The sequence below is a fragment of the Phaenicophaeus curvirostris genome, chromosome 2 (genome assembly GCF_032191515.1).
Source record: "Phaenicophaeus curvirostris isolate KB17595 chromosome 2, BPBGC_Pcur_1.0, whole genome shotgun sequence".
Taxonomy (NCBI): Eukaryota; Metazoa; Chordata; class Aves; order Cuculiformes; family Cuculidae; genus Phaenicophaeus; species Phaenicophaeus curvirostris.
In genome coordinates, this window is record NC_091393.1 from 91,209,645 (window position 1) to 91,226,494 (window position 16,850).

The following is a 16,850-nucleotide window of genomic DNA, read 5'->3' on the forward strand; positions in this document are numbered from 1 at the left end:
CTTTGCCAAACCACTACATCAAACACTCATCATACCATCCTACACTTCAGTGGTATTCATTACGATGACAAGAAAAAGATTGTATGAACCTTGCCCAAGTCACTGAAAATCTGAGGCGTTTTGCTGTGATCAGCAAAGCCCACAAAATAGCAAACTTATCTTTTTCTAAATGAGCTGTAGATTGCCAAGAATGAAGCATGGTGTAGGAATAATCCGGTGTTTTCTGTGTGTGGTGTAGTTTACTTAGTTCTGTAAGTCACGTACAATACAATGCACAATAGTGAACACTGCCCATGCAGTCATAATGTAGACTCCCCTGCATTTTTTTTACTTCTACATGCCATATTTAAAATAAAGGCTTTAACATGGTACATGAGATGTGGGTTCTTTATGATTGATTCTGACCCTGCAATCACATTGACCCAGGCAGATGTGTCTGCACACATTCTGGGACTTCCTAGATACAAAGATCTTTCTGCATTTATATGATTGCAGAATCAGGTGCTAAGATTGTAAAGGACAAATGGAAAGTCATTGAGATTCAACAGCAACAGTTTAATTTAAACATGGCAATGCTCCAACACTTTTCATATGGAACGGAGGCTCAAACCAACATTATTCAACAGAAAACAGCAGAACATGATTTATTGCTTCAACTCTAAAGAAAAGCCCCAAAATCATGTGAATATTTGCTTTTACACATCTCTCAGCCTTTGAGAGGTGAGGGGGTGGAAAAAAATCACTGTCTCCTTATTACTGCAGATGAAAATTCTTTTTTCTTAGTATTTCGTCAGTTCACTTCACAATGAACTCCACCTACCAAGTAAGGTCACATAAATGATTGTAAAAACAAGTTTCCTTTGTGCATGAAAAGGAATTAATAATTTGGAAAGACATGACATCTTCCGCACTACTCCTGCCACTATGCAACATTTCTCAAAACTATGCAATCCATCAGTATAGTATTCATACACTTATTTTTTGGGGAAAAAACCCAGGAACTTAAGTTTCTGCATAACAGCAGCAAGTGGGATTTCTCAGCAAAAGTGAAATCTGGAGGAACAAGAATGCTGGAAGACCATATGCCAGCTACTCTACGGCAGAAGCTTCCAAATCAAAACAAGGTTCATCTCAAAACACAAGCTACAACTCTGAACAGTCAGTCATTAGAATCATAGAATAGTTTGGGTTGGAAGGGACCTTAAACATCATCCAGTTCCATCCCCCATGCCATGGGCAGGGACATCTCACTAGGTCAGGCTTCCCAAGGCCCCAATCCAATGTGGCCTTGAACACCTCCAGGGATGGGGCACCCACAACCTCCCTTGGCAACCTGTTCCAGTGTCTCATCACTCTCATGGTGAAGAAATTCTTCCTAATGTCTAGTCTAAATCTATCCCTCCGCAGTTTATACCCGTTCCCCCTCGTCCTAGCACCACAAGCCTTTATGAATAGTTCCTCTCCAGCTTTCCTGTAGGCCCCTTTCAGGTATTGGAAGGTCGCTATAAGATCTCCTCGAAGGCTTCTCTTCTCCAGGCTGAACAACCCCAACTCTCTCACCCAGTCCTCATATGGAAGGTGTTCCAGCCCTGTGACCATTTTTATAGCCCTCCTCTGGATCCGTTCCAATAGCTCCATATCCTTCAGGATTCCAGAACCGGACACAATACTCCAGATGAGGTCTCACAAGAGAGGAAAAGAGGGGCAGAATCCCCTCCCTCGACCTGCTGGCCATGGTTCTTTTGATGCCACCCACAATGTGGTTGGCCTTCTGGGCTGTGAGTGAACACTGCTGGCTCATGTCGAGCTTCTCATCCACCAGCACCCTCGAGTCCTTCTCTGCAGGGCAGCTCTCAATCACATCATTCCCCATCGTGTACTGAAAACAGGGATTTCTCTGACCCAGGTGTAGGACCTTGTACTTGGCCTTGTTGAACCTCATGGGGTTCTCACAGACCCACTTCTCCAGCCTGTCCAGGTCCCTCTGGATGACATCCCATCATTCTGGTCTGGCAACTACATCACTCAGCTTGGTGTCATCTGCAAACTTGCTGAGGGGGCACTCAATCTTGCTGTCAATATAATCGATGAAGATATGAAACAGCATCAGGCCCAGTACGGATGCCTGAGGGACACCACTTGTCACGGATCTCCATCTGGACTTAGAGCCATTGAAGTAGTCCTTTTTCCTTTCAGTTGCAAACAAATTTGAATGAAGGCTTCATGTGACATGCACAGAACAGACAGCAAACTATTATACAGACACAGGGACATCATCCTTTCAGGTCCTTCGCTACCTAATTTCATTCCTCCTGCACGTTTAAGCCCCTTTATATCTAGATATTTATGGATCCCTGCTACCAATCTCAGAAGCTGTCGAAGTGCAATATAGCTCCTAATACATTATTGCATGATAACTAGCAACACCTCAGGGTTAAAAAAGAATTTGAAATTGTCTTACATGAGCCAGACCAGAACATACAACAATCAATACAGGAATCTCTCATCTTTTGTTAACGACATCTCACACAACAAGGGAGCTTGTTGATATTTTCTTTGCACAAACTTCCATATACTCCCTTCTCCCCTCAATACTTTCCTCTCAAAACAGAATGCCATTTATTTCAGTGTCATGGCTCCTAGACTTCCAATCACATTGTTGTATTTCTTTCTCCTTAATTGTCAGACAACTATTATTTTCTTAGACTGGAGTAACCAAAACTGGACATATTTTAACTTTAACCTTCAAAACGCCATGTAGGAGAAGAGGATATTATGCTGCTGTCAATGCAACTTGGTGTAAGGTCTATTTTTGTTGTCAGTGGTGTGACATGATGCACAAAGGTTGCAATCTGGTAGAACAGTCAGATACCCTTCATTGCAGGACTTCTACCCAGCCAGATGTTCTATCCTCCTGCAGTAAATAATTTCTAACTGAGGGTGAAATTCACTCTTAGTTGGATGTCTACTGAAGGACACTTTCTCAAAGGTTGGATGTCCAATCTAATCTAAACTAGCCTGTACAAAATGCTCAGTGAACTCAGTGAAGCATGACAATGTCTTTCATCCCATGCTAAGACAGATGTATGTGGAATGAACTGCCCTCAAGAGAGGCAGTCCTCACAATTTAGCAAGGAAAATTGGATAGTTAAAGTAGGGGTTCATATTTAAGTTAAATGATGGCTGTCCAATTTCCAGACAGCTGCTCGAAGTAAAGTATACCTGACATGCACTGTATTTTTTCATCATTGATCTGGCCCTCTGTTCCTTGCAAACCAGAGAAAAAGCAGGAAGCGTTTTATATTTTCATCACCCAATACACTTGTGTCCCCTCCGAGCTTAATGCCTTTGGCCATACTTACTAAGACAATTCAGCCTCTTAACCAAAAGCATTGTACAGCACCAGTCCCGGGCGAGCACCCTTCCAAAGAGAACCCCTCCTTGTCGGAGCCTCTAATTCTTAAGTGAAGTATTAATTACTACAAATAAAGGATTAAAACTAGTTTCTTATGTAGAAAACATTTCTCCTGCTTTCTTATTGGAATGACAGTATCTAATATGAGAAAAGCCTTACTAACAAAAGCAAATCCTTGCTGCAGGAACTTTTTTCTTTGTAAATAACTTACAGGGCTGACGCTAAGTTTTAGAAACAAGCACTAAGGCCAGTCCAAACAGTTTGAGAACAAATTTAAGACAAATTAGCATGCATGTAAGAAATATACACACCTGCTCTTATATTTTGACCACAGTGGATTTAATGATGCCTGGAAATATATTTTACAGCCAGATAAATTTAATTTATTTTTCAAAAGAGGGAACTAAATGTGAAAAAACACTACTACCTGGCATGCTCAAATAAGTTCTCCTTGTGAGTGGTATCAGAGCTGTGGAAAGCACTGCCAAAGCACTGCAGAGCAATTTAAATATCAGTCAAGCAAGAATTCTTGGAAAAGAAGAGGGATAGCTACAGTGTGGCAAAAGGTATGGCAGCATCCAAAGCTTACCACACAGACAAAACTACCTCATCTAAATCCTGCTCCTAGAAAGCAATCCACAAAGCTTTGATAACAAAGCTAGCTTGCTTCCATGGTTCTCCTTGAACTGACTATACTGTCAAGGGGTTTAATTGCTTTCATACACATGCCCCATCCTCCCCACTCTCAGACATGGTATTTTGATAATTAGATTTTTGACAAATAGATTTTTGATAATACTCAGTCTTTGCAAAAGAACACAGAGATCCTCTTTAGTAAACAAAGAGGAAACCTAGACACGCATTTTGTACATCTTCAGCTTCAGTAAAACTTCCTTTTAGAAGTCAGCCATTTTAAATCTGCATCACTCTCGCACATATGCTAATGGGAAGCTGCTCTCCAAGAACCGTTTTTAGATAATATACAATAGAACTCTAATAAATTTTGTCTACAAAGTCCTGTACACTGGACATTTAGGTTTTAAAATACTGATATTCTGGGGTTCACGTACTTGCCAGACCTGAAAATGCCATGCTTAACACCTCAAGCTATCCCTAAACCTGGATCTGACTTCTGCTCTAAGATGATTTATAGTGTATACCTTCTTGACTAATTTTGTTAGTGATCTACAAATGCCAATTACATTTACAAATCATGAAATGCATACCTGTTCTCCTATCTTCATCCTACCCATATATATACAAATCTTTGTAGACGTAATTCTGTGGGAACTGAAAAAAGGAAAGGAACTGAGTGTTGTTTGCAGCTGATGGTGCAGTTGCGGTGGACAGCTTTCTTTCCACAGCTCACTTTTCCTTACTAGATGTCTATTTCTTATCTCAGAGGGACTTCATGTCACACTATTGCTGCAGAGCCTTCTGCCACCTAAGACAACAAATCTCAAGTCCTGCTGCCCAGATGACTGAGCATGTGGAGATGTACTCTGAATGCAGATGTCTATGCTCTCAATTTGATTTTAGAGTGGTGCAAAAGTCTGTTCAGGTTTCTTAAACTAAGACAAATTTCAAACAGATCAAAAAAGTTTTAAAAGAGCAAGAATATTAATTTTAATATTTTAACCTGAAATTCACCAAATATTTTCTTTCTTCTTAACCCAAAGCTAACAATTATTGACTCAAAGTAACTAGCTACTTATATAGCAGAACTTAGTAATGCACAGGACATTATATATCATGCTTTGTTTAGCAAGTGCAAGGACACAGATTTAGATATCATGTAGAGAAATGGGTTTGGGGTCCTGTCTCAGATTTCTTGACTGTTCTTAACAAGACACTGATGGGAGGTTGAAATCTCTTGTAATCAAAGCTCTTCAAGATCACAGTGCACAAGAGAAAAAATGTTCATGCATGTGAACTTTATTTTGCTTGCATCATACTGGAAAGAAAGTGTGACTATTAAGCCCGAACCAACACATTCCTGCCCCACAGAACACCCACTCACTACCACCACTCTTTCACCTTCTAACAAGTGAAGCATATCCCTATTTAATTTTTTATGAAAGTAATGACATAAACCTGAGTTGAAGACAAGCAGCTGGTTCATCTCATCTGTCCTTGGGCTAACAAAGGAATGACCAAAGAGTATATATTGCAGTATATAGTTTGGTCAGAATATATTGATGAATTGGATTCACTAGAACAGTGCAGACTATACACTAATTTATTTATCTTTATCTTTTAGCGTTACACTCTCCAAACATATGTGTAAATTTTTGTTACAACTCCTTCAAACCAGGACTTAAATTTAATTTAAATTGAAGAACATAGTTCTGAATAGTCCTTTTGAATTTGACTGGCCTTCAGTGCCCAGCATTTGTTCCATAGTAGGAAAACAACAATGGAGCAGGAATGTTCATGCAATAAAATCTTAGCAGATGTTTCAGTCTGTACACGAGTTGTCAAAACCACAATGCAGTAATAGAATACATTCACAGTCACCTGTATGAGCTAAAGATACAGGCAAATAAAGCTTAAAAACGATTTCTACTACTAGAGTGAGCTGCACTAAGCTAAAGTGTTCATGTTCCAAAAATAAAGTTAAGTTGAATAACACACTGTGGAAACAAAGTTGCTATTCCTATCTTAGGCACCTAGTACCTAATCCCAAGCTATATGTACTCAAGCTATACACAGAGCAATAAACTTAAGAACTATTAAAAAAAAAAATCAAACCAAACCTAGAAAAAAATGAATAATTGATCTCATTTAATTTAACACTGTTCTGCTTGCTAAAACAGTCCTTCATCAGATGCAAACCCCAGCATTCTGCCAACTTCTAAGTCTTCTGAAGAGGAAGGAATACTTTCTCCATTTATAACATACAAATTTCATTAAGAAAATAATTTTCAAGAAGCTATAAACCCAAAATGGACAATTTCACTAGTGCTTTTCTTCTATTAGATAAGAAATGATGCCTAACTAGACTTCCAACCATATTCTTGCATCTATTTTTTTTCTACTGAAACTAGTAGCCAACTAACCAGGAGGAAACTATTTAAGAGAAAATAAAGTCTTTTTTAGGAAAACAGAAAACAAATATTTTATGTTTTAAGAGCAAAAACCAAACATGAACAACTATTTCACCCAATCTTCCCTGCTCATTATTAACAAAAACTTTCACTGTTTTTATACTAAAAATGCACCTTTCTTAGGGCTGTTTAAATTTTGTTTGCTTCAGCTCAGAAGAGAAATTGTTCGGTTTATGTAAACTCTTAATACTTTCATAATTTTGGGATGCTAAAGTGGGACCCTGGAACCCCAGAGCTGACCTCTAAACCACTACAAGTAACAAGAGGAGAAAACACTGCATAAAGGAGCGATAGACAGTGATGGTCTTTCTAGGAGAACACTTCTAGGCTCAGAAGCCAATTAGTACTTCCCTCACGACAAAAAAATATTTCTCTACAAGACCTTTATTTGACAATGTGGGGCTCTGGCAGCAATAAGAACCTCAGAAAACTGGTCCTGCTTACACTGAACTTCGGCAAAAAAATCGAAAGCTGGATTTGTCTGCTGAGTCAGCTCACAGCACAATGCTGCACGCTGCTTATTCAGCAGCACCACAGGCTGCACTGTCACCCAAGTTCGCCCATCCTCAATCCTTGTCCTCAGTAGTCAAAAGGTCTCTATCCTAACAACAAACCCACTACAGAGAGAGACTTATTTGCTCAATTATGCTGTATTATGCAGATCTCATTCACTGACCTTCCACAGAATCTATGGGGTTTGCTTTAGTACAGTTGTTCGTACTGATGTACATGCAATGCAGAGCAGATAAAAAAAAATACAACCTGGCTAGCCTGTCATACGTTATTTGATCTTCGGTGATGTCACTGACAAAGAAGCTCAATGGCTCTCTTTCTAGATTTGATGGGAGAAAGACAATGTCTCTTTGTAGCCACACAGCTTGCATAATTACTTAGATTTTGTCAGACAGATTTTTTTATGGTTTTGAACAGGAACAGAAAAAGGTTACTCCCTGTTAGTGCACTGAAAGAAGAATCTGGCTCAGCCCACTCAACGTAATACTCAGAAAATTCTGTTATCTAGACAGCATATAAAAATAAACTTGCCTTCCATAAAGATCCTGTTCCAGTAGATTTTTCCAACATGATTTCCTCCAAGAAATACTAGATTTGACAAAATCAACATTGAAGTGCTAACAGATGCCAGGACAGCATGAAGTCGACGACAAATTCTTGGTGAGAAGAAGCGTTCCTTAGGGGCAAAACAAAAGGTGAAAATTAAGTTAAAAACCCCTACAATTTTTCAAGCAACGTTAGAAAAAGACATTGTAGTTATGACAAACAACTTCTACCCAATTCAAATTCTTATGGAACAGACCCCAAAGCTTTTAAAATATCTAGCAGCTTCCACCAATGTAATTTAAGTTTAGGTAAAACTTCATGATAAAAAATGGTGTTGAATCACAGATGAGATTGGAAGGGACCTCTGGAGGTTACATAGAAAGGTCATCAAAGCAGGGTCAGCTAGAGCAGGCTGCTCAGTACTGTGTCAAGTTGGATTTTGAATACCTTCAAGTGACAGAGTCTGCACAACCTCGCTGGGCAACCTGTGTCTGTATTTGACTACTTTTCACAGTAAAGAAGTTTTTCTCACATGTAAAATGGAATTTCTTGTATTTTAATTTGTGCCTGTTGCCTTTTGTCCTGTCATTAAATACCACTGAGAAGAGTCTTCTCCTCCTCTACAATTAGGTATTTGTACACTTGGAGCGTTCTCTGCTCTCGGCTGAACAGATTCAACTCTCTCAGTCTATCCTCCTTTTATAGCAGATGCTCCAGTGCCTTGACTATCTTTGTGCCCCTTTGCTGGACTCATTCAAGCATGTCCCTGTCTATCTTACACTGAGGAGCTCAGACCTGGACAGACCTTTACTCATTCCATGTCTTAAATCTTTTCTTTTTAAGTGTACTCCTTGATGAATTTTTGCTGATGTACATAAACGGGAACAAGATGCTTTTTGGGTGGATAATACTATCCAATAAGTCCCACTATGGAGTAAAGGACTTCAGTACGAAAAAAATAGCATCAATCAACTTCAGAAGTCATTGATACTTAGGTTGATTAATAAGACTTCACTGAAAGATACTAGAGTTAGATCAGAACTGGTTATTCCAATGAGTCTTAATAAACAGACACTTCCATATAAAAAAAATATTTAAATACACATGCAATCTCATTTTTTTTCAGTGCAAATATAACTGTTCATGTTAGAATGTATAAACATCTGTTATAAAGTTTTTCGTACTATTGTTCTAATGATACTGATAAGTAGATCTCTCTCCACCATATACTAGTTTATATTTTTCTGAATCCGTATTTTGCATTATCAACTCAGGTATGAGTGCTGCATAGAGACTGCAAGAAGATAGTGAAAGAAGGGTGAAAATGTTTTAGCTTCCTCCAACATTCAGTTGGAAATACCGCCTCATTTCTACATAAGGGAAAACATAATTCTTTGTGCATGAATTTGCAAAAGACTGAATGCTTTGTGTAAACCAATGAGCATTTGCCAGGGCATGGGATCTAAGGGAAATATCAGATGCTGCTCAGCCTCCACGTTATAAATGTTGATGTTGCAGGAAACAAACAGGTTTGTGACTGCAGCATCAAAAAAAAAAAAAAAAAAAGGAGCAGTAACTAATCTTTAGTAGCTGCAGCCAAACCAGAATTCATGTTCAGATAACTGAAACAACATAAACACACGCTTAAAATAGAACTAAAACCACATTCCTAGACAATTAAATTGCTAATGACAGTTACAAGCATAAAAAAAGCAATTTTAACATATTACTGTAAAGTAGCAAAGTAGATCTTTGGTAAATCGAATGTTAGCCGCAGTCAGAACTATATCTGGTGTATGAGTCAGCCTGAGTCAGCACAAAAATGGAGATAGATAACCGTCAAGGTAAAGTAGTGTATCAGCCTGTATGTGCAATACAGGAATAGTCAATCTTCCAGGAAAAACATCCATGTATGAGATGAGCGACTGAAATTTTTCTCTGAAAATTCTGGATCAAAACTAGGGCATCATAGGAGAAGAGCAGAGAATATAAAGTAATTACATAAATAATCACAGACATTGACAGTTACTGAGGAAAGCAACTTTTTCCCTTTACAGTACTTTGCACCTCTAAAGCTACCCAAGGACTTCTAAAACATTCTCCGTGTTCTTTACGGTGGTAGAGGATATCTCAAGTTTGTCTCCTCCTGAACTGCACTGGATGAATGTGTGGTCTCATATATAAAAAACATATGTGTTTTCAGTGTGCATAAGTGTATGCGCTCAGTTAAAATGTTCAAAACTTCACTACTAAACCCACGTTAACAACCAGGTTTAAATAAAGAGCAATTATATTTACTCTAGCTTAAACTTTTGTGTTAAGAGCCACCAAAGTTACCCTCTTCTTACTCCAGGATAATTAAATGTGATCGGGTTGTAGCTTATCTATATAGCATAGTCTATTGCCAGATCTACCTTTCACTCTCCCATCAAACTAATCTGTCAACTCTATAGAGAAACAGTTTTAATTAGGAAAAGGGGGAAAAAAGAAAGAATCTTCTGGTAAGGCCGTAGAAAGAGCTAGAGACGGACAACCCATCAGACAGCTGGTGTCAGACTGCATTTTCCACCAAGGCATTGATTAGACCTGATAAATTTGTGAGGTCTGCCTGTTTTACAATCTAATGCAGTATGACTAAGACAAACAACGGGAATAGCTAAAAAAGCTCTGCCACTTTTTTTTAAAAAAAAAAGAATACAGCTATTAAATAAATAAATAAAACTGTCACATATAATACGTCACCCTCTACAAAAGTGTCATTATGTTTAACAATATAAGTTAACCGTAGTACAGACCATAAAAGCCTTTGGTCATCTATAAGGTATAAAGGAGTAATTTAAGATAGAAACAGTTTAGACAAACACTGAACTATTTCTGGGTTTTGTTGTAGCTAATTTCCATTAAGTTTGCTAGGCACTGATCCAAAAAGCAGTACACATTTTCCTGACAGTCTTTGATGTCAATACAGCTTTTACCAGCTGCACTGAAGGTATAAAAAGAAAATGTTCTTTAAACATCTCATGTCATCCAGAAAAAGCTAACTATTAAAGTACCTGAGCAGCTATTGTGCTCAAATTAATATACTGGAAGCATTAATTTATCCATGAAAAAGGACTGAGGCTGGTCTAGATAATACTTAATAACATTTGTGATTTAAACATCTACCAGCATGTGGATTTTTCTGAATAAGTAGCAAGTTGTTTTCATGAAAGCAGACAAAATGAAAAAAAAACCTCTCCACACCCACAACTCTTCATTATGCTATTTAATGCTTTTATCAATATGTTCCATTGCAACAATACAAGGAGCTCCTCTGGATTTGTCTGGATTTTACTGCCACCTCTTTCTCTCTCCTCTTTTCCTGTGGCAAATACAGCTAGAAGATGGAGCGGTGAAAGAGAACCTACTGTTAAAATGACAATGTATCTGTGGCTGCCTGGCAGAAGCCCTTAAATTTGCATTATTCTTCAATGCTCCATCTCACATGTAATCTCACATCAATACTTCATCATACTTTACTGTTAGTAAATCACCACCATCCTGCTTCCCCATACACTGTGAAACAAAGGGACTACAGAATTTAAACTACACAAAAAACCTATTGACATGTTGTCAAGATACTCAGTTGGCTCAGGCCATCTCTCCTGGAACTGAATGGAATTTGGTGTAGCATTCCAATGAAATTCACTTCCTGCTGCAAATGAGTATCAGTCTCAGATATTTTTGTCAGACGTCGTGAAAAACTTCTCTCTGCACATTATTTGGTGTAGAAAATTTGGCTAACATCAGACCTCTCTCAACTGGGCTCCTCAGTCATCTCAGAAAAATAATGATACTATCGTTTAGTAGTGGCATATCTTGAAAAGTAAATCTCTGTACGTGTTTGAGAGATGTGGAAGACAGGCATGAAAAGGATTTGCACAGTCTAAACATTCCCACTCCTAAATCCATTTCCAGTTACATGCGCAAGTCATACTTAGCTTCTAAAAACCAAGCTGGAAATACAAATCTTGTATAATGGTTGTTTCTTGAGAAAGACAGGTTTTGAAAGACAATACACAAGAGAACAGATCATTTAAGATAAAATTAAGAGTCAAGATACAGGACACGGTGAAAGTTCAAAGTTAGAGAGGATGTGAGAGAAAATACTCATTTCATTTGCTTTGCAAGGTAGTAATTACACCACTATGACGAGAAAACAAACGTGACAGAAGTGGCCTCAGACAGCAGTGCATAGTTTAAAAGCACTTCTAAGGTGAGTCAGAGCTCATCAACAATAAATCTGCATTTTGACTGATTTACAGGACTGTGTACAATGATATTACTGGCAAGGAGAGATGAAATTGAGGGTCTAGAATTGGTTTTCCCAAATGCATTTACACCTCCAAGCTAGCCAACACCAGAGAAAATACTTTGGAGAATACTGATTAGCATAAGTCATCTACCCTCCTGAGGAGATGCCCCAGACCAAATTTTATACAGCAGTCAAAACCAAGTAGTCTTATACAAACCATCACCCTGAAGTCTTCTTTTACAGAAATATATTCCCTGGTATTTTATCAGGGACCCAATCCTACATTTCATACAGCGACCATTCTTAAACTTTTTCTAGCAACAGTGGTGGCACTATGGTGATTTGGCACTTCCCAACTGCTTGTTATTCAGAGGGATGCTGAATCCATGCTTCACACTGTTTTAGGGAGGGCTTGGGAACTGGAGCACATGTTTTCCACTATGCTACAAACCCAGCCTCATTACAGGGTTACAAGCGGCAAGAAGTCTCCCCTAACAGATATTATCTGTAAACTCTTAGCAAGTGCTCAGAAGATGGAAAATATCTACACATGCTGTAGTCGTAACACATCTAATTTATATAGCTGGTCTTGGACAGATTAAAGAAAACTTCTACATAAAGTCAGTGACTTTATCAAACTTGCTCATACCAAAAATACTTCAAAAAGTCCCATGTAAGGGAATTAAATTTGTTATAATTTAAACAAGCATCCATCTTCATGCATTAAAATACATTCATAATATTTACTTCTTTTTGAAATACCCTTCCAGAGACTTGATAATCCAAGCACATAGCAAAATAAGAGCGTACAGTAAAATTGGAGAAGCAGTTGACTATTTCTTATGGGAATACATGTACCATGGAAGAAGATACTATGGCCAGTATGACATGAAACGTGCTTGACACTACAAACTCCAACACTACAGATTAAATTATTCTATTTTCATCTGCCTTTCATTTTTAAAGGGTCAATATGATCTAGAACAACTTTTAGGAGAGTTGTCTTTTTTTAAAACATATAATATTTAATTACTATCTGTTCTACAGATTTCATCCTCTCCAACATAAACCTGTCAGCCAACTAATCCATAATAATGCTAAAATAAGATACCCAAAAGGCACTGTTTTATTTGCTGAAAAAAATCAAGCAAATTAACTACCATGACTATAACACCTAGTCCAGTATTATCTTTCACTGACCCTCCCAGTGTATAAGAGGGGAGTAAGTGTGCTTCCTATGGTTATTAAACCTCCACCCTCTCAGAAAGTTTCCTGAAGGCTTTTACTAGAGAAGTAGCGCTTTAAGGTTAATGGAATGTTGAATCAACTTTACATCACAAAAATAAAATGAAATTGGTTTTGCAATGGTCTGTTACAGAGGGTTTGCGAGGATTTTTGAGAGGAGTGAACAGTTGCATTAAAAAGTTTGTGAGTAAAGTTGCGGTAGTACAGGAGGCGTACAGGCAGTGCCATTATGCATATCAGGAAAACACTTGGAGAAACACTCAACTTGCTGGGGTTCCTTTTACCAGTGCAACTTAAGGATCTGAACATTTTGGTTTGCATCAAAACTGAAGAGTAAGGCCCAAATTTATTTACTTCTATATAGAAGCAAGAGAGACCAGCCAGTCTTAAAAGTGCTTCTAAGTGCCTTCTTTTGGAAAATGTTCTTAGATGACAGGTCAACACTTCAATGTCTATCCCTGAAACCTGGTAATCACCCCATTACCACAAGAGTGAACACCTCAATGCACACCTTGAATCTGGGTCATCCGCAATGCAGCCATTTGCCAAAAATAACAGGACAGCATAAAAACAAGAGCATGGGTGAAAATCTGAGAGAGAGCGGGGAGCAGATGGGACAGTGGGAAGGGAAGTGACACATCCTGACTAACAGTTACCGGCTATTTTATCTATCTGCAGCGAGGCACGCTGAAAATGGAGGACAGGGTGTGACTGAGCAGCTGGGGGAGCAGATGGGATGGAGGAAAGGCTGAAAATTGTGACAAAGCTCTGCCAAACAAAATGCCAATTTATTTAAATTTTAAAGTGAGCAGTAGAAATTAGGATGGGTTGGGTCGAAGCAGTGGGGTGACTTCTAAAAATGTTTGGGTTTTACCTGTCGACACTGTGTTTTGTGACAAAATAGTGTTCGGAAAACTGCAGAATCAAAGAGAGGGACTAGATGTGTTCATTAATGCTGGCAGAAGTTAGGCTTGAAAAGCAGCAGAACCAATGTAAAGGCAGCTGATGAGAGGCTAATATGTCAATACAATACCTATTCCTGTACTCTGAATTTCAGGGACAGATGTAGAACAGGATAAGAGTAGCAACTGTTCCACAGAACATGTGCAAATACGAATATATGTGCAAAATACCCACTTCTGAAGTAATCCAAAAGAAACTGTGGAATCCCCAGAGCTATGACAGTAACAAGATAAGGAACAGGCCTGCAAGTGGGAAGTGAACGAGATATGCTACTAGATCTTAATCATCAGCAACTGCCACACCAAATGGAAGAATAAATTTAACTTCCCATCAACATATACTGTACCCTTCAGAAATCATGGTAAGCATTCCCATTTGCTCTGCCTTTGCCTATCTCTAAGCCAGATCCAGTCCCCTTTCCTTTGTTTTGCTTTATTTTTCTGGCATTTTATTTTGCTTGTAGTAGTTCCCTCCCTTCTCCTCAAGCTGAACTGTAACCTGAGGTCACCTCCTATTTCTTTTCAAGGTACATACTTTTCTTCCAAAGCAAAGGCAAAAATTAGCTCCTAGGAAGTTCACACAAGAAAGTGGGAACTGACAACATTTTTCCAAGAGACAGGATGATGCAAATGACCTGTAATTCCCTACATTATTCCCATAAAAAGAAAACCACACAATCAAATTCAAGCAGCTGTCAGTTAAGATCTATTCTCACAAATAGAACTTGTTTCTGAATTTAGGAATAAATGCTATAAATAGTATTTTAGAAGATACTCATCTTCTCTATTGATTTCTTACTAAACATTCACTCAAAAAAACGCTGTCTTGCACTAGCACCAGTTCATTTTTAGATCTTCCAAAAGATCTCCATTTATAGCAACTCTCAGCAAACAGCCAGCCCCCACCCCCTTCTGTTTGAAGGAAGCCTCCTACTGGCTCGTATGTATGCACTACACTTACAGATGCATGTGTGAAAGTTTGACATACACAGAAGTAAATTTCTGTACTTGCTCCTACAGTTACTCTTCACCCTCAAAGAACCTGCCCAAACATTTTTTTCAACAAGCGGCAGTTTGTAAAAAGTGCTAAATGAACAGCATCGAAATGCACAATCCTCTTTTCTGTTTTATGTTTAAAGCAGAGAATTTAACCAAATAATGGCAGTGTATATGCTCCAATAAACACATCTCAGCTCTCATCAAGGAGGACAGGTCAAGACAGCATTGCACTCTCCTCTGTGGCAAGGTCCCTAACATCCTTATTTTTGTTATTCTGGTTCTTATTCAGCCCATTTTGATTCTCTCAGTTCCCTCATCCACATTCTGACGTTCTTACCTTTTAAACTGTAATCAAATTGGGAAAGGGTCTAACTTCACTAATTATTACTCCTGCATTTTGGTACTGCTTACTGCCCTCCTGCATGGCCACTGTGAAACTGTTAACAAATAAATAACACACAGTAATAATCCCCATGGAGACATCTGATAAACACTCACTGCAAATACAGACCTTGCTTTCCCAGAGGCAAGTTTCTGTACCACAAGACAGAGCAGAAAGGCAAGAATGCAACTGCTCCTCGGTACTTTAACTTGCATTTCCATAACTGCTGACATCTATTATTTGGACTAATTTTTGAGGCGAACATCAGAGGGAGGCTGTATTTATGTAACAGTAATAAAGAAGCACAGAACCAGCATCACCCTACCTTGTTTTCACCCTGTAGCATGATTTATTTGCTTTGCAAACTGCATTATGGCCTGAGCACCAGAAAATTGCCAGGAGTCTCCAAAACAGTAGAGGAAGTAAATAATGCTGGTAGGTGGAAGAAACATATTTTGTTATGACAACTGAGCAGCTATGCAAGGGGCTTTCCTCACAGCTGACATTGTGGTCTGAAACAGAGCAACAATCACCTGGTTAAAGACGGATGGAAAATCACAGCCATTTCTCTACTGCTGCCATCAAAAATAATATTTCTTCCACAGATTTGACCAAACAAATGGATGCTTGTACTCAAAAGTTAGGAAATGAAAGAATGTTATCTCTGAAATCTTATTGCAGCCACTTTTGTCATTCATGATGTAAGAGCCTGTATTGTATTGCATGTGTATGTCCCTCACAGAGAACAACACCTATAAGGTTTTCAGTCTTTGTTACTAAGTTTGAGACAAGAAGTTCCCTTAGAAAAGGGAACCACAGTCAGAGTGCAAGTGTGTGTCTTTGTATGTGGGTTTTTAGCAGAGCTCTCAAATTGTTTTGGGATCCACTTGCATGAAGACAAATGATCCCTTAAAACAAGAGGGTGGAGAAAAAAGTAAAATCAAGCAAAAGCAGAAATGTGGCAAGAATTACTTGACTCAGAATTATTGTTGGCAAAGCTAAAAGTCAGTGGAAAAAATCTACGATGCATCAGCCAGCCCATCCAGCCTTGTCTAGTGAGAAGTGACTCTGCCTACGGCAGGGGGGTTGGAACTGGATGATCTTTAAGGTCCCTTCCAACCCAAACCAATGTATGATTCTATGAGTCTATATTCATCTTAGATGGTCATTCAGCAGCTCAATACAAAACACCACCTCTCCTTCCAAGTAACAAGTGATATGACAAGAGGAAATGGCCTCGCGTTGTGTGAGGGGAGGTTTAGACTGGATAGTAGGAAAAATTTCTTTACTGAAAGAGCGATGAAGCATTGGAACAGGCTGTCCAGGGATGTGGTGGAGTCACTATACCTGGAGGTGTTAAAAAACATATAAATGTGGCACTTTGGAA

General features: G+C 38.6%; 1 protein-coding gene across 1 annotated transcript in view; it reads right to left on the minus strand.

Annotated features, from left to right (window-relative positions):
* Window positions 1-7,522: 7,522 nt before the first annotated feature.
* HHAT (hedgehog acyltransferase) overlaps window positions 7,523-16,850 on the minus strand; it is a 92,350-nt gene continuing 83,022 nt past the window's right edge. The window contains exon 10 of the mRNA XM_069850897.1: window positions 7,523-7,711. Within this exon, the coding sequence (XP_069706998.1) occupies window positions 7,523-7,711 (189 nt within the window). The remainder of the gene's footprint in view (window positions 7,712-16,850) is intronic.